The sequence below is a fragment of the Petaurus breviceps genome, unplaced genomic scaffold, assembly GCF_028583685.1.
Source record: "Petaurus breviceps papuanus isolate PSGF00001 unplaced genomic scaffold, PetGlider_PUasm1.0 490, whole genome shotgun sequence".
NCBI classification, from domain to species: Eukaryota; Metazoa; Chordata; class Mammalia; order Diprotodontia; family Petauridae; genus Petaurus; species Petaurus breviceps.
This window is the reverse complement of record NW_027186352.1, coordinates 10,416,679-10,434,770: the sequence shown is the minus strand read 5'-3', so window position 1 is coordinate 10,434,770 and position 18,092 is coordinate 10,416,679. Positions and strand designations below refer to the sequence as shown.

The 18,092-nt window shown below is 48.4% G+C and overlaps 1 protein-coding gene across 5 annotated transcripts in view; it reads left to right on the top strand.

The window, feature by feature from the left end:
* The window catches only part of EDRF1 (erythroid differentiation regulatory factor 1), a 32,386-nt gene that overhangs the window by 2,445 nt on the left and 11,849 nt on the right, over nucleotides 1-18,092 (top strand). For 3 of the 5 annotated variants that reach the window (XM_069101738.1, XM_069101736.1, XM_069101737.1), the window contains exons 5-17: nucleotides 1,426-1,550; nucleotides 1,854-2,013; nucleotides 4,715-4,816; nucleotides 5,086-5,207; nucleotides 6,153-6,264; nucleotides 7,228-7,375; nucleotides 7,460-7,568; nucleotides 7,752-7,863; nucleotides 9,124-9,384; nucleotides 10,542-10,613; nucleotides 11,080-11,230; nucleotides 12,752-12,940; nucleotides 15,178-15,378. In XM_069101738.1, coding sequence (XP_068957839.1) covers nucleotides 1,426-1,550; nucleotides 1,854-2,013; nucleotides 4,715-4,816; nucleotides 5,086-5,207; nucleotides 6,153-6,264; nucleotides 7,228-7,375; nucleotides 7,460-7,568; nucleotides 7,752-7,863; nucleotides 9,124-9,384; nucleotides 10,542-10,613; nucleotides 11,080-11,230; nucleotides 12,752-12,940; nucleotides 15,178-15,378 — 1,864 coding nt within the window. The remainder of the gene's footprint in view (nucleotides 1-1,425; nucleotides 1,551-1,853; nucleotides 2,014-4,714; nucleotides 4,817-5,085; nucleotides 5,208-6,152; nucleotides 6,265-7,227; nucleotides 7,376-7,459; nucleotides 7,569-7,751; nucleotides 7,864-9,123; nucleotides 9,385-10,541; nucleotides 10,614-11,079; nucleotides 11,231-12,751; nucleotides 12,941-15,177; nucleotides 15,379-18,092) is intronic. The other 2 variants (XM_069101740.1, XM_069101739.1) reach the window with 1 other exon arrangement.

Here is an 18,092-nt window from a genome sequence, read left to right as displayed (position 1 = left end):
AAATGTAATCTTTGATTAGGACACATTAGTTGCAGTATTGTAAAAAAAAAAATGTGTTGATTTTCTAATGTTTTGACATAGCAAAATGTATTTTGAAAGATCCATAATTGTATCTTAATTGGGTATGCTCACACTATCAAGGCAGATTACAATCTCTCTGTGTCTTATTCTGAGCAATTCTTGCCTTTGCTTTCATAAGTCCTCCATAGAGTGTCCACCCAATATTCCAAAATCCTTCCTTCTGTTCTTTTAACATCTTGGAAGTATGAGAATGGCATTCAGATTGTTCCATCTGCTGTTTTTCATTCTTGCTGCATGACCAGCCTGTCTCCTTTATTCTCCAAAGTTCTGGTCTTAGAAACCTTTTATCATTTTTAAAATTATTGAGGACCCTCAAAGATTTTTTGTTTGGGGGGGATTATCTCTGTCGATAATAAATGTCTTAGTATCATTGTGAAAATAGTTTCAGCCTCAGGGCCCCCACATAAACTTTGGAAACTGTTGTATTGGACAAAGCTTTGTGAAGATAGGCACTGGGTCTTTAGTCGTCACATAGAGATCTCTCTGTTTGGTGGGCACTTAATTGTGTTTTTTTTTAATTTAGTTAGGAATACATTTTTTTCATCATTTTCATAGGTGCTTAATAGATGTAGATGGTCCAGCTGGCTGTGCTGCTGCCCACTTGCAAGTCATGGTTAATGTGCTGCTGCCGGGTTTTGCCACCATTGCTCTTCCTCTGACTGGCTGCTCTACCCTGGGGCTGTGCGGCCTTTCCCAGTGAAACCAGCCCTGTGCGTGGTGCCTTCCCCTCAATGTTAGCTCCTTGAGACCAGAGATTACCTGCATCTTCTGTTTGTCTCTAGTGCTCAGTATGGGGGTCCTTTGCACATACTAAGTTCTTAAAAAATGTATTAATTCATTTAGTAATTAATTCTTCTGACATCTTTGGATTCCATGATCCAGTCATATGGTGCCCCCGGAAGAATAATGGTGCTAAGTAGGTTTGCAGAGATGAGCGTTTTGGGATAATGACAGGGCTCCAGTCAGTGGCCTGTGCTAAGTGTTAGAGATACAGAAGGAGGCAAAGGACAGTTCCTACCCACAAGGAGCTTATTACCCAATGGGAGAGAGAGCGTGCAGACAGATTACACACACCTCTAAACTAGCTACAGTCTCTCTTGTCAGTTGCTTTTAGATGTTTTGTCAATCAGTGCCTTGCTCTGTGTGTGTGTTCGTATGTCTGTCCATCAATCCTCTACAGTGTTTGCAATTAGTTAAATTGCTGTGTTCGGGAAGGATGCTTGCAGTATTCTGTAAGAGCATGTTTATTAAATGTCTAAGAGCAGGCGTTTCTTTCCTGTCCTCTAGAGAAGGGATCTGTGAGCCATTGTTTTGATGTGTTTAATGTCCTCTGCTATTGCTCAGACAGGAGACTGGACATGGCTGAAGGAGTTCTACCAGCGGCTCATTGATCAGAAGTGGCAGCGGAAGAAGAAAAGCAAGGAGCATTGGTACCAGAAGGCGATTCTCTCCAAGTTCTTGTATTACAGGTACTTGGCACCACACAGTTTATCCTTCCTGTATCTTGGGCTTCACGGGAAAATAAATACATAATCTCTTGTCTGAGACAATCTGCCTCTTGACACTCGCTTGGTGAGATGGCATTGTATTTTTTTAAACTTGGAGATTTAAAACTTTGAGCATTTTGGCCTTGGCTGTATGTTTACAAGAGCCTCCCCAGAGTCCTTGGCCAGATGGCTTACCTCGTAAGCGGGGAGTTTTGGGGTATCTTGTTGGTGCCCTGGGCACCATTCTTGGATGGTGGCACTCAGGTATCTGACTTTGTGTTTCAGCATTAATGGCGATGGTGCTGCTCAGCCTGTCCCATCTTCGGCAGAGCCAGGAGTCCCTCCCAGCCCAGATCAGACACATGAGGACACTGAAGGGGCTTCCTGGCCTGCCCCTTTCGAGATGCCATCCTCTGTTTCTGATGATCCAAGTGCGTCTAATCAGGTCAGTTGGTCAGCACTGCAGTGCTCACTTGTGGCAGAAAATCAGTGGGATGAAAACTGAAGGGTCAGAGGGAAGGATGCACAGCTCTCCTGGGACTGCGGATTCGAAGGAACAGGGACCCTTTTGTCCACTTGACCTCAATTGTGTTTCCAGAGCTCCTGTGGAGGCTCAATCAGAATTACAGATAGAATTAGTCCACAGAAATTCCCTACATTTTCTTAGTTTCACTTCCACTGATGGGACTCATAGTAGTGATGAATCCGTGGGTAGTGAGCTGTCTGCTTCGTGGGATGCTTAGTGAATGCTGCATCTCACTGAACAGTCAGTGCTTGCTTGCCTGACCTGCTTGGCCTGACAGGGCTGTCGGGCTTGTTTAGGAGCCCCACATAAAATGGTTGAAGGCACTCATCTTGCTTCCTTCCCAGGCCAGAGGCAGGAGAAGATGAACACTTGGGCTCTGGGTCGGCTTTGTGGGTCTCCTCTCCAGTTTGGGGTGTCCCCTTTCCCCCTCCTCATCTTGGGCTTTTACCATCCCTATTTAACAAAGAGGAGAGTGCTCCCATGAGTGGTCAGATGGGGTATTCTGTTTAGTGTCAGACAATAGTATTGACAAACTTAGAACACTAAAGGCAAGACGGTTGGGTGAATTGGTATGGGTGTTTTCATTTTATCACAAATTTCACAACATTTGACCATTTTATGTCCTTTTATTAACTAATGTATCGCTGAAGACCAGTAACATGTTTCACATTTTTAATTAATTCCAAACCATCTTACAGTCTAGTCCAGTGGCATTATGGGATACTATTTAGGCAAGAACATATGGAAAGGCATTTGTCTGAACACTCCAACAGTGCTCGGCTGTGTCCTCTGGGCTGGCCCCCTCTCTTTGAGGGAGCCTCCTGAATGTTATCACAGGCGAGAAGGTTCTCTGTCTGAGTCTGCACTGATCCCTTTGGACCAAAAAAGAGTGATTGGAACAAGTTTAGAATCTCAAGAGTTTAACATGATATATTTTTGTAATTTCCACCAATTGCAGTGTTTTCTTTGTCAGGTTTATAAATAGTCAATGGGTGAACCTTGTGTGCATTTACTAATATACTATTAAGTACAATTTAAGTCACGAGTGTTGTTTTTTTAATTTTAATTTAGAGTGGGGTTGTTTTAAAAGCAATATAAAGCATCTTAAGGAAATCCTTATAAATGACCCTTAATGGAGCCCTGGCCTATCCCCATCATCCATGGCAGTGAAATTCCCATTCACACTTGGAGACATGTTGTGTGATGAAACTTAAAAAGCTTGAGATTTAGAAATAAGGTGAAGGGAAGAAGCTGGGAAAGGTGGGGAGAGTTTGAGGGAGCAAATGCCAGGCAAGATTCCCCAGCATAGCGGACCTGCCCACCACATAAATGCCTCCTGCTGCCAAAGGAGTTGGCATCACTGTGCTGCTCTGCCAGAAATTCCATCAGTCAGAGGCCTCAATCAGCGAGGCTTTCTCTCATCAAAATGCAGAGAACTCTGGGAAGATTCGGGAGGTGTTTGTCATGTACCTCTTATAAGTAATTTGACTGAATTGGACCTTGGGCATTGTGAGATGAGGTAGTAGGTCAGATAGTCAGCAGGGGAGGTCCTCAGAAGCAGCAGAGCCAGACGTGTGCCATGGGCCGTAGTGATTAGGGCACAAGGCGTCTGTGGGCCTTGGGTGGGGGCTGGAAAGGCAAATTCATCATCCCCTTTCAGAATGTTCTGGAGGCCAATCTGCACTCGGGAGGAAAGGAAACTCCTGGTCAGCTACAGTGTCTATTCAATAGTCTTCATTGACTGGCCTAGAGCCTTTCGTTCATGGGAAGTGGTTCTGTTTTCTACAGATCAAATTACAGACATATCTGTAGGACACACAGGGTAACCAGATATACTCAGTTCTAAATTATGGTTGTTAGAGAATGGGTAAGAAGCCCCAGCAGGCTGGGGAGGCTGGGAGCTGGAGACCTAATCTGAGAACACACACCCAGCTGCAAGGCTCCGGGTCTGACAGCAGTCTGAATGAATGGTGCCCACATCTGCTGGGGGAGCAGAGTTAGGCCAATAGCCAGGTTTGTCCTGGGAGCAAGAGGTTTCTTCCTCATCCCTGATACAGTGCAGTTGGTCACACAGGCATGAGCGGGCTTCTCCCGCCATAGCTCTGGCTTCTTGTGTGAGTCCATCTTTTTGATCGGGATATCAGGTCAATGAGAAAATTAAAAATGGGACCTTAAAAGTGAGCTTTTGATGTTTTCAAAAAGATGGAAAACCTCACTTGAGGAAGTTTCAGTCTTGTTTTCTTTTTTTGGAGGGGAGAGGGCAAGGCAGTCAGGGTTAAGTGACTTGCCCAAGGTCACATGGCTAGGAAGTGTTAACTGAGGCCGGATTTGAACTCAGGTCCTGGTGACTCCAGGGCCGGTGCTCTATTCACTGCGCCACCTAGCCACTCCCAGTCTTATTTTCATATCAGTAATTTCATTGTGAGTCATTGTGGCTGAAGAAAGTGCTGACATAAGCTCCCTGGGGTATGAGGATGCCATGATGGGATGCTGGGGCTCCGAATAGACTGGAGAGTTGTACTGCTTTGTACTTTGAATGTTTGGCTTAGTATACTTGAAAAATAGGCGATTTTTTTTGTGATGACAGCAGAATCACTCCTTATCCTTGCACTTTTCACAGGGAAGTGAGCCTCTTGAACCCTCATATATAGTGGGGCATGTGGCCTCAGCCCCAAAAGAACAAAACCTGACTACTTTATTCAATGACGGTGAGAACAGTCAGGTATGCTTTCTGTGCTATCTGAGCTCAAAGACCTAATTCTCAATTTACTTGATCATTTAAAAGTTGGTCTCAATTGGAATCGGTAGGGAAAAAAAGTCCATTTACTTCTAGAAATAGCTTTTTGTAGCATCTGTGATATTTAAATTACTGTGACTGTATAGTTTCTTTGTTCTTCTTCATCTTTCATAGTCTTTCTGTGGATCATAAGTGAAAATGTGGTGCAAATAGGTGCAAATTAATAATTAAGTGATTTTTTTTTTTAAACAAAGGGTCTTAAGAATGACTTTGTTCGGAATATCTTGTGGACCTTTGAAGACATACACATGTTGGTAGGCTCAAACATGCCCATATTTGGGGGAGGACGATATCCTGCTGTTAGCTTACGCCTCAGGTAAGTCAGAAGCTACGTTCCTCTCTTGATGTCCTTGGTGCATTTTCCCTTTATTGTGTAGTTCCCAGTATCATGAAATTTGCTTTGAGAAAGTTATGAAGTCCTGGACTGCCAAGAAATCCGTCTTCTCTTTATTAGCTGCCACATTTCTGGACTCGATAGACGAGTAACCAGACTAGCCCAGAGCCTGTGAAAGTCGTGGGAAATATGTATGGCAAACCACTTTGGAAACTGCCTCGTGCCTGGCAGATGGGTGGGTTTTCATGGTGATCGCTATAATTAATATCTTTGTTTTGTGGCATTGAGCATCAGGATAGCTGCCCCTTTTCATTTTGTTATTTTCCTGGTTTAAGCAGCTGCCAAAAGGAGCCAATGTTTCTAATCTGTGCTGAAAGTCCTTTAAGCTCTCTTTGGCAGCGGGGTTTGGGGGAGGCTGGCCACTAGGGAGAAAAAAAACTTTTTTGTCTTGGTCTTGAACCTAAATCTCAGAATTGTGATGTAGTTAGTAGGTAAGGATGTTTAGCTGTTAATCTGAGAGTGACCTCCTTGTGTAACTATTTGAGAACATTTTTTGGTTAATATGAGAATATTAAAATTGAGAATGTTTAGCTATAGTACAAACCCAACCCACCTGTGTTCTGGCATAGACAGGTGAGGATGTGCTTGTGAAGGCATGGATGGTGGCATCCACCACAGCAGCCTGGCACATCCTGGATTGTGTGTGGTCCTTGACCTGGCCTTACTGGCTTTCTGCTGTGATGTTTCATTCTGATGTTAACTACAGACACTCCTGCCCCATCGCTAAACTCCACACAGGTCAAGCTTCTAGGAACATGCATTTCACCTAGAAACAGTTATTGGCAGCCGGTAAAAGCAGGGATTAGATTAGTCATGAGACATCTCTTGCCAACTCAGCCAGCTCACCAAAGAATTGTTTGTTTTCAGGGATAACAACAAACCAATTAATGTACTAACCGGAATTGATTATTGGTTGGACAACTTGATATGCAATGTTCCTGAGCTGGTGATGTGTTTTCATGTAAATGGAATTGTACAGGTACGGTGAAATGTAATCTGTTTTTCATGGCCTGTTAGAATGGAGCACCAAAGTGGATTGTGGGGGGGTGTAGTGGTATTTCAGAAGAGGAAATTTGTAGTAAATAAAAGTAATGTTCAAGTAGAGACTGGAATGTTTGTGAATATTTAATTAGTGGTGATGCCAAAGAAATGGAGCAACCCAACACTTTCAGGAGGGCCCTGAGGGTCATAGAGCTTAGGTTTGTTGCCATTGGTTCCTGGTCTTTACTAAAAGCCTTTTGTGGCAGAGGGGCTGTTACTATTCCCATTATACAGAGGAGGAAACTGAGGCTCACTGAGGTGCAAACTTTGCCCAAAATCACACAGCAAGGAGGCATCTGAGGCCAGATTTCACCCCAGCTCTTCCTGACCCCAGGAGCAGCCTTCACGGCAGCCTCTGGGTCTTCTTCAGGCAGGTGACTTGCTGCCCTCCATCTTGGACATGTGAAGTGCATTTTTTCTTCCATTCAGTCCTGTGCTAGAGCCTGTGTGTGTTAACTGTCCCTCCTCACTTTGTGTCCTCTGCCACTTGAAGTGTGCCAGGGTCATTGATGGTCCCATAAGGCATCCCTGAACCAGTCAGCAAGCATTTGAGTGCCTACTGTGTGCCATGCTCCATGCTTGGCACCGAGGAAACAAAGAAGTCTAGGCCCCCCAGGCTTCCTTTCACATGGATATTGAACTCTTGATAATAGCTTTGGGGCTGCTGTCCTTTAACAGGTTTGAAGCTCCTGCTGTGTTAGTCATGGCCCCGGCTGCATCTCTCCCCTTCTCTCCCCTGCACTCCTCAGTGGCTCCATCTTGCCCCTACTCCATAAGTATCCCTCAGGAAGTCCTGGGGTCTGCAGTTGTCCAGTGTGGCTTATCTGGAGTCTATACCTGCACAAGTCTTCTGCTTCCAAGGTTTTCACCTAAACTTAGTCCTACATCTTTACCTCGATAGAAATATGAAATGATCAAGACAGAAGAAATTCCTAATTTGGAGAACTCCAATTTTTCTACCAAAGTGATAAAAGATATCGCACAGAATATTTTGTCATTCCTGAAGTCCAATTGCACCAAAGAAGGGCACACCTATTGGCTGTTTAAAGGTAAACTGGTTTCTGGGATGGCTCAGACCTGATCGGGTACCATCCTTTGGGTGGCAGAGCCTTGCAAAGCATTGTCCCTTTCAGCCAGTGGCAGTGACATTGTCAAGCTCTATGACCTCACCACCCTTTGTGAAGAAACAGAGGACAAATACCAGAACCCCTTCACAGTGCCTGTGGCCATCCTCCTGTACAAGTGAGTGGGGGCCAAGTTTCTGCCAGGGAGGCGGTGCCCAGAGAGCAGGGGTGTGTGGCCTTCCCCGAGACTGTCTGGACTTCCTTAGGAGTTGCGCCAGTGTTGGGTGGGATAAAGGATGGAGGAGGCTCCTGTGGAGCGTCTTTGCCAAAGTGTCTGTGTGTGTGGTGTTCTCTTTCCTAGGGTTGCTTGCAACATGATGATGAAGAAAAATCAGAATAAGAAACACTATGGAACGATCAGAACGTTGCTTCTTAATTGTCTGAAGTTATTGGACAAGGGAAGACACCCTCAAGTAAAATTATATTTTATATTTGCTTTAAAATTGTGCCTTCAGATCTCCGGGCCCTGTGATCACCCAGAGCCATCCCTGATGTGTCTGTAGTCAGCATGGGGAGGACAAGAGACGCGGGGCCTTTGTTTTTGTTTGGAGCTACATCTCCCTTTTAGAAATGTTCCACATCCATTCCCAGTTAGTCTGAGTTATTCAGGTGTTTGAGGAAGTGAATAAATGTGGGGTAAAGTATTCTGATGGGGTGGATTCACCAAAGGTTCTCAGTCCACACTGATTCTTACCTGATCCTGTCTGATTGTGGATGCTTGAGAACGCAAGGTTAAAATTGATGGAGAGGTGACAAGGTTCCTTCCTATTTCAATGTCTTTGCACAGTTCACCGAACAAGAAAACAGGACATTTTTGTTTTTTATTCTCACATTCTGTGGTTTTGCACCAGTCATCTGGCCACTCTTGGTGTTCAGACCACTCACTGTTGCCAGGCCCTTCTGGAAGGAGCTCTGAGAAGGGACAGATTAGAGAGCAGAGCAAGCCTCCCAGAACCATGGCTTAGGACAAACTGAAGTGACCTCATTTTTTCTGGTTGGGCTCTCACTAAATCTTGGTGGTTGTTAAAAGGAGAAATTCTAGCATCTCCTTTTGGGGACTTGTCAGTTGAATGGGGCCCAGTGAGAAAAGTGCTCCAGAAGCTAAGGGCAAAGCAGCTGGAAGCCCATGTCTTCATGTGGCTTTGTAACAAAGTGCTTTCCAGGCGGGGGGGTTGGGGGGAGAGTCATCTCTGCTTTATGCAAAAATGAGATAACTTTGCCTTGCCTTAAAATGGACAATGTGGTATAGCCCAGCACCAGTGTAGACAGGAGCCTTTCCCATTTTTGATGCATAGACATCAGTCTCTGAGGATATTTGAGCATCTTCAATTTTATTGTTAACAAGAAATTATTTTGAAGAGTTGTTACATTCTTGTCCTGTGATATTTTGGATGGCCTTCCTTTCTGTAATAGTTTTTCAGTTTCTCTGATTATACTAGAGAGAACCTTTTATTAGATTCTGGTCCGTCTCTAAGCCTCGTCACCTGCCCCTGAGCTGAGGGGCTTCTGCTCGTCCAAGAGGCCTGTGTGGGGAATGGGCCTTGTTGGCAGGCGTCTCCTTCAACACTGAACCATAGCAGCATGGAGAATCGGTCTTAAGGGGATGATCCACTTGTGATTTGTTTCATGATCGTCACTCACACCTATTTTCTCTTTGTTTCTTTTTCAATAAGATCATCGCCTCGGCCAATTACATGCTTTCCGAGCTCTTTCAGTTGGATGAACCTAAAAAGGAAGAAAGTTCAGAGTCTCCTTTAAATGAGAACTCGGATGAGAGTTACAGTGAGGAAGAGGAGGAATTGCCAGACAGTGATGAGAACGGGTCCTATGGCACCAGCTCCGACCCCCCTGACGACAAGAAAGCTGTGGCCGTGATCCAGTCTGTGGGAGAGTTGTCGGTGCCCGAGAAGTACAAGTCCATCCATCAAATCCGAGTGAGCTATTGGCAAATTCAAGAGGGATTGAGATACTGGTGTGGTTGGGTGATGTTAAAAGAACTGGTTAAGTAGTCGTTCTTGATTTTTAAATGTTCATGTGTTCAAATTTCAACTTGAAGACAGCTGACTTGGCCCCCCAAGTCTTCTCTTCTCCAAGGACTCCTTCTCAGCCCATTTAGCTGGTGCTCCTTCTTCCCCTCCCCCTCCTAGGTGCCTTTAAGCACACGATTCACTTTGTCTTTTTGTCCTGGTCTTTTGCTGGACCAGGGCAGAACAGGACAGAGCTGTCACCTCCCTCCCTCTTTTTCAGCCTGGGATTCAGCCTTGGCTGTGGGCTACTTGGTCGACCCCTTGACCCCTTGAGCTTATGGTTGATAAAAAACCCCAAATCCTTTCACAGGATCTGCTGGGTCATTGGCCACATTGATTCCCTCTTGCATTGGGGAGTTGGGTTTGTTTGGTTTTTCAGTCTGCAGTTTAGGACTTAAGCCCTTTATCCATATTATTATTAAATAATGGCTCATCTTAGTTTATGGAGGTCTTCTTTGGATCTGGACTCTTGACTTCCAGTGTGTGTTATCCCTTCAAATTTTGTGTTATCTGAAAGAAGTCCAATGTGCCTTTTTTCTGTCTTGGATTTTTATCAAGTCATTGGTAGAAAAGTTGAATACGGATTCAGGACAGGTCAGCACTGATCCATTAGTTCTTAATGTGCTCTCAGTCTTCTAACCCAGGATATACTGAAGGGTTGAATGATAACTTAAGATGAAAATGCAAAGACTTAAGTTATTCCTGTCACTGATTGTTTCCCTTGAAAATGTTATGGTGTCACTGTCACTCTAGTGACAGCCACTCAGGTGTGTTCAGATTTCACATCTCCAGTGTCAGGAGTTGCATGTTAACTCTTCATGTTGTCCAGGAATCTGAAGGTTGAATGAAGAATTCTTAACTAAGAGAGTTGTGGCCTTGGACTCCCCACTGGGGGCAGGGCAGGGGCACTGCCAGACCGTGCCAGCTCCTCCTCCGGGCAGCCTCAGTCCACAGTGCCTGGCCCTGTGTGTAGCGTGCCTGGAGGACCCGGGAGTGGAGAGCTGTGCATCCTGGGGGGGTCATGCTTGGGGCTTGTTAAGGTGACTCCACTTTGTCTCCTGTAGCCCAGCTGTGCGTTCCCCGTTTGCCACGACACTGAGGAGCGCTGCAGGCTCGTGCTCGGCTACGTTCTAGAGGTCAGTTCAGCTGCCTTTAGGGCAGTGCGTCTGCACTGCCTGGGGAGCCTTGGGTGTGCCTGGAGGGGGTGGCAGCTGCCTCCCACATTTGATAGAGGGTGGATGGAGATGAGGGGAAACCCGAGTTCAGAGACAGCCTCAGACACTTATAGTTGTGTGACCTTGGACCAGTCACTGAACTGTCTGCCTCAGTTTCTTTAATTATGGAATGGCAATAACAGTAGCACTTCCCTCCCACGATGGTTTCGAGAATCAAATAAGATGTTTGTAATGTGCTTAGAACAGGGCCAGACACACAGTAAGTGCTGTGGACATGCACATGAGCGTTCTTGGGTCCTGAACTGCTCCAGCGGGGCGCGCACTGCAGCCCTTACTAGTTCAGTAGCTCTGATCTTCTGTTTACACTCAGTATTTAGTTGGCCTTCAAATTCAGTGCATGCTGGATGCTTTGCTTTTTTTTTCCTAGGGTTTAAAATCTGTGGACAGCAGCATCAAAAAAGAAAGTGACCTTCCTGCTGCTGACCCCAACACCCCGATCCCATTAAAATATGAAGATGAATCAGCCAGTGGTGGTCCTGAGTGTCTGGAAAAGCAGATGGCCTTGTTTTTAGACAAAAGTAAGCTGAATTGTTCCAGTAAGACCTTTGAAAGGAGTTGCCCTTGTAACTCCCAATTAAGGCTTTTACTGAGAAACTAAAAAAAGCCTATGCCTTAAACAGGTGGAAACGCTTTTCATTCCAAACAGGAGAAGCAGCCCAAGGAGCCTCTGTGCTGCTAGGGAGCCAGTTCTCCCAGCCAGTGTGGGGCCCTCTGAGGCCCTGACACATCAGGCAGTCCCCAGGCATCTCCTCAGTTTCCAGCAGAGCCATGCTTCACTTTCTCTCCTGGCCTGTGTGTTAATTAGGTCATTTAGAATCAGAGAATCTCAGTTGGCAGGGGTCTAGGGCCAAGGAGGCAGGCCCTGTTTAACAAGAAGTCCCAGCACGGAGTCCAACCTCTTCAGGGAGGGAAGGGACCCAGCTCCCACTGGCAGCTTGGGGACCGATGGGGTTGGGAGCAGGGCTTTTACAGAGTTTGAAGACAGCTTTTGTTTCCCCTGAGTGTTCTTCTGTTTGGGCTCCTGTGGTATGATCCTGAGGCCCTTCTCTGTCCTCAGGGAGCTCCTAAGAGGTGGTACTGGTCACACACATAAAAGCCAAGAGCTGGACATCAGCTCTGTAGCCATAATGTTTGATGACACTTACATGTGGAGGTCTCCCTTGGAGATCTCTTTCCTCCATTTGCCCCACTGTGTTCAGATAGCTGGCCACTGCCTCCTTCACCCCACCTTGCATACACTGACCTCCCTGAGGGCACCTCTCTGCTCACTTGTGAGCCTCCGCCCGGCATCGAGGTATCCTGGCTGAAGCTTGGGCATCTCTCGAGGCTCAGGTCATTCTTGGCATCTCTTGCAGCCGTGCAGCTTGGGCATCTTGCCATCTGCCCTGTGGCACCCTCTCCCCCCAACTCTCACTTGGAGAACATACTCAAAGGAAATTGCCATGCACACCAGACCTCCCTTGGATGCTGCTGCCACCCAGGGCACATCAGCTCCTTGTAGTTGTGTCTCTACCACCAGCCTGGGGCCTGGTGCAAATAAGCTGACACACTTGTGCCAGCCCTGAGGACTGCCCAGAGCCCCCGGAGGTGATGCAGTCACTGAGGGGTCAGAGATCAGACTACCGTCCAGGACTTTCTGCCTTTGCGCCTGGCTCACTGCCCACAACACCAGCAGTGCCACCCAGACAGAGAATAGATGTTTCATCATAGCTTCACTTGACTACACATTTCCCAGGGACCTTTTTCATGTGGTTTTGGGGCATTTCTGCATAACTGTCCTCTCCGTCATACTAGTGAGGTGGCTCAGGGGGCCGAGTCAGGCGCTTCTCAGCACTGGCTCTGAAGAGGCCCTTGCCAGTGGCAGGGGGGGTGCTCAGCAGGGTTTCTGTGGCTCATGGCTTTGGGACACTTCCCTCAAGAGACCAAGGGTTAGACGAAGATGGGAGGGAGTCTGCCTGGAGGTCTGGGGCCCAGAGCTGGGCCGGCCCTGGTGGCGAGCGGCTTCCTTCCTGACATTGTGTTTTCCTGTCTCTTCCTAGTGGGCTCCCTCCAGGAAGGCCACTGTTCCAGTCAGTCTGGGATGACCCCAGGCTCTTGGCAGCATAAAATGAAGCTGCAGCTGATCCTCAAGTCGTCCAAGGCTTACTATGTCCTGTCGGATGCCGCGATGAGCCTCCGGAAGTACGGGCGGGCCTTGCGCTACATTAAGCTGGCCTTGCAGAGCCATGGTGAGTGACTGGAAGTGGTGTCCATCAAGCACTTCACCCACTAGCTGAGTTTGAGAGGGTGGGGATGGTCATCCCCCTGAGGCTTAGAGACCATGAGCTGGAGCAGCCCCAAGAGACAGGAAATCTTTGCTCGTGTTAGACCAAGACCTGCTTTGGTGACCCCTCCCCACCTTCCTTCCCCTTTTGCCCTGGGTATGAACCTGGGACACAGCTGCCTCATGGCCTCAAGTCTTCTAGGCCACCTGTAGTGCAGAATTTCAGTTTGATTGACCCTCATGGCCACCAGGTCTAGGAGACCGTCCTACAGGGATTCTGCTTGCTGGTGTTCCTTGCCCCAAACCTTGTGTGCCACATTCCTGCCCACACCCAAACACTCTCTACCTATAGGACAAAAGCGGTGGGAGGGAGGTGACTGAGCTGGAAGGAAATTGGGCTGGGGCTCCTCTCCCAACCCTTTTGGTCTCGTTTGTTGCGAAAGGTGTAACCCTTTTCTGGTTGGCCAGCCACGTACATCCCTTAAGGCCCTGCTGTGTGCCCGGCTCAGTAGCCCCGCAGATACAGACACAAGCAAAGACGAACAGCCCCTGCGTTCCTGGGGGGGCCGAGAAGTGTCTGAGGGTGAGGAAGGGGATCCTCACACCAGGCAGTGGCGCTGGAGACCCCGGGCCCCTCTCTGCCAGGAGCTCACCCAGAGGAGAAGGACTTGGAGAGGCAGGAGACTTAGAAACACCCCAGGGAAGGAAACTGGGCAGGAGGAGAGAGCATCCCCTCCCCACCCTCTCTGTGACCACAGCCTTGTACCCTTGGCTGGCCGGGCCTCTTCTCTCTGCCCTGGTCTGCTCTGCACCAGCCTGTTTCTCCTGACATCCCCTGCTCCAGCTGCTGCAGGAAAGCTGGCTTTCCCAAGCAACCTGCGTCATGTTCCTCACCAGACCCCCTCCCTTCTCATCATCATGACCATAGCCCACGTTAGTAGAAAGCTTTATTGTTGGCAGAACATCTCATTTGTCTCTTTGGATCCTCACAACAACCCTGGGAGGGGGGGCTCTTCTTATCCCCATTTTACAGATGAGGGATGACCCAGGGTCTGAGGCTGGATTTGAACTCAGGCCTTCCTGGCCGCCTTGCAGTCTCTGGCTTTTGACCTCATCACTCAACTGAAACAGGTTTCTTCAGTTCCTGTGGATCTCTTAATTGATAAACCCAGTGACCCTTTCTCAGTCTCTTTCCTCTTGGCCTCCAAAACATTTATCATTGCCGAGTGTTTGAGATTCTCCTGCCAGTGTCCCTGGCTCCAGCATCATAGGGGGCCCTTCCTTTTACCAGGCTGAGGCTCCATCCTGAGCCCTTTGCTCTTTTCTCTGTCCCGGTCAGTCTTACTGTCTTTTAGAGGATGGATGGAGGGCCCCCAGGGTCGGAAGGTCGTGGCCCGGCCTCTGTCAAGATGTCTCAGACTCACCACAGCCAAGGCTGAGCTTGCCTTTCCCCAGAGCCCTCCACCCTTTCCTGACTTGGTCCTTTTCCCATCCTCTTGCCCAAGACCGCTTGATTCTGCCTGCCCCGTGTCTTGTTTGCATCCATCCCTTATGGGGCATTCACACAAAGGCCGCCCTGGGTCAAGGGCCAGGGCCTCGTCGTGTGCCTTCTGTCTGGCTTGTGTCTCTCCCTTCCCAGATCCAGCTGCCATGCCACTGCTACGTTGGCAGAGGCATAGGTCGGATCGGGTCGTCCCCTCCCCGGGAAGCTTTGGGGGCCCCGGCTGTCTTTGTCGTCTGGCTTTCCATCCTGATCTCACATCCCTCCTACCCTGGGATGGACCCTGTGTCCAGTCCGAGTGGCCTTTCTGCTTTTTTCTGTAAAAGACCTTCCCCTCCCATCTCCATCCTTCTGCACAGGCTGTGTCCAGTGTCTGTAATGCCTGTTCACATCTTAGAATCTAGGCCCAGATTGAGCACCGGGTCCCACCAAGGCCCTTCCTAACCATCTCTCTCCTCCCCCTGGAGTATCGTGGAGGCCATTGGGCCGAGTTTTGTGGGTGTGGGTGCGTGGGCCCCCATCACCTGCCCCTGTTGCAGTATTGAGGGTCATCCCTGGAGTGGACGGCCTGGTCCCTGTGTCCTCATATCCTGCGGGCGCGCTGGTCAGAGGGAGAGCTCGTGCGGGCAGGGAGGGGGCGGTTCGACTTTGGGCAGGAGCATTAATTGCTGTTTCTTTTCCCTCCTCCGATTTCCACGTAGATACTTATTGCTGCCTCTGCACCAATATGCTTTCTGAAGTCCTGCTGTTTCTTTCTCAGTATTTGACTCTTTGTGGTGACATCCAGTTAATGCTTGCCCAGAATGCCAATAACAGAGCCGCGTACCTGGAGGAGTTTAACTATCAGACCAAAGAGGACCAGGAGATCCTGCACAGTCTGCACAGAGAGTCCAGCTGCCAAGGTAGGCCCACGGCAGGCTCGCCACCATCCCTGAGACCACCAGGGCCCTGTTGTTAGTGGAGTGTGCCGTTTCTCTGTGCCCAGGTGCCCTGGAAATCTTTTCTGATTAATAGTAATGAGAACTGACATTTCAGCACCTGCTCTGTGCCAGGCTCCACCTGTGCCCCCTGGCACCTCTGCTGCCTCAGTGGATTGTATTTAGCAAACCTTTGGTATTGACTAGGTGAAAGAGGCCATTCTCCGCCTCATTTCTTACCTAGCCTTAATCACTGAATGGGCCTTGCCTCAGATACACTGAGACCTGGGAAAGACCTTAGCTCAAGAGGGCCAGTGTCTCCTATGGCATCCAGGCCCATTGCCAGTCTTCCTGATGGACATCTGGCCTCTGGCCCTGGGTAACTCCGGTGGAGACAGTGAGGCCAGTGACCTTGCACAGCCCTGCCTCCCTTCAGTGTGGTCTCTGTGCAGGTCATGGCATCAGCTCCCTGGTGTCATGTCTGCTTCTCTTAGAGAAGCAGCCATTTGTGAGGCACGTAGTGTGTGCCTCTCTGGATGCCACCAGACAGTTCCTCGGACCAAGAACACGTCTGTCTGCTTTTCTGCTTTCTTTCTCTGACGTTCTCCCACCTAACTCCTTTTTGCTAGCTAGGCTGGCCTTGCATGTCTTCTCTGCCGGGGACCATGCTCAGGGAGACTCAGCGAATAATCACCTGGGCCAGGTCTGGGATCCCACGTACCTTCTGTCACTGCACGTAATGTCACCCCCAGGGGGGTTTGTGGTGACATCCCGGTGGCTTTGCTCTGCTTTGACGTTTTTAACATTCTCCAAAGGTAATGAAGAGTCCCTTATGTAAGGAAGATGGAATAGAACCTCATTTCCTCTTTAAAATGCATAGGGGCGTGGGGCGGCCAGGTAGCACAGCGAGTAAGAGCACTGGCTCCAGTGTTGAGAAGACCAGTGGGATCGAATCCCGGGCTCAGACACTTAGCACCCACCCAGAAACACCTGGCCGTGTAACCTTGAGCAAGTTACTTAACCCCAATTGCTTAGGGGCAGCCAGGTGGCTCAGCGAGTAAGAGAACCGGCTCCAGTGTCGGGATGACCTGGATCAAATCCGGGCTCAGATACTCAGCACCACACCCAGAAATAACTGGCCATGTAACCTTGAGCAAGTTACTTAACCCCGATTGCTTAAAAAAAAATAAATAAAAAAATGCATAGGGGCGTTGTGTTTCTGTGCCTCCTCGGCAGTGTCCAAGGCAGATTTGTTTTATGATGAACACAGTGGAAGATTGCTCACTTTGCACATCCTCAAATTAAGTTCATAGTTCAAATCTGTGCCTGTCACACAGTAGATAATAAGGGCTTATTCAGCAGAATCTGTATTGAAGTCTGCCATCTGACCATGTGTGAGTGAGATGTAGCTGAAAGTTCTTTGTGGCTTTCCGTGTGGCATTTGGTGACCTCAAATCTTTAGTAGTTCAGACTAATAGCCCCCACTACAGTATTTACAGATGTCACCTTATGCCTTAAACTGTTCTGTGTTGGCAGAGCATAATTTACATCATGACTTACATAATGACTTTTTTAGGAAGCTTCTTACATTCTTAAGTCACCTCTATTTTTCAGTCTGCCCTTCCTTCACTCCCCAAACCTCATAAAATAAAGAAGACGGAGGGGACTTGGCCTAATTGGACTGGCTCTCCAGGGCCCCCACCCATGATATCCCACCAGAAAGGAGAGAGCGAGCACGCAACCCTTCTGGGACAGGCTTATCCCCTCTAGTGACAAAGACTCCATTTACTGTTGTCTTCATTGTGACGTGACAATTCATGGTCATCTTCCTGTGCCGGCTCACCTGACCTGGGGTCCATTCACCATCTCTGCCACTTCGAGACCAAAGTAGCCCTCGCTGGCCACTGTCCCCCAAATCTCCCGGTTCAAATGTAAGCTACTTGAGGGCAAGGGTGGCCTTAGCACAGGGTCTGGCACACAGGAGACTCTTCACAAGCGATTTTTCATTTGTCTACTACTTTATTTCTGCCCCTGGAGGCATGGCCTTGTTGGCACTGCCCAGTGCTCCTAGGCATGATCCACGGTCTCCCCATGCTACTTTGCTTTGCCTTCTGCCAGCTCTGGATTTGGGGAGAAAAACCTCCCTTCACCTCCATATCTGGGGAAAGTTCCCTGAAAATTGAATTCTAACACAGGAGGGTACAGGGCATGCTATGGAAACGGTCCTGACTCCTGCTGTCTGCCACTTCTTTCCCTGTTTCTTTGTAACAGGGACCTAGGTCAGGACAAAGGAGAGTTTTGTGAGCATTGGGAACAGAAGCCTCTGATGGGATTCCAGCCCTGACCCTTGTGGTTCCTGAGTCAGCTCCCAGCAGTGCCCTGCACGCCATGGGCACTTGTCTGCCTCAGGCATTTACATCTTCATTGGAAGCTCCTTTCTTGGGTCCCAGCCCTATGGAGAGAGACAGATTTGGTCTGGGCTCTGGGATTGGTCTGTCCCGAGTGTTTGTTCAAAGTCATGGCCACGTTGTTGAGACTTGTGACCGCAGGGATTGTCTGTGGGTGTGTCTGTGAGTGTCCCTTACGCTTTCTTCCTGATTCTGTCTTAGGGAATCCCTAGAATGCAGGATGACAGCTAGCATTCAGTTTCATAGCAGTTTATAACGTTTGCTCTTACTTCTTTTTATTTAAAGGGTTTG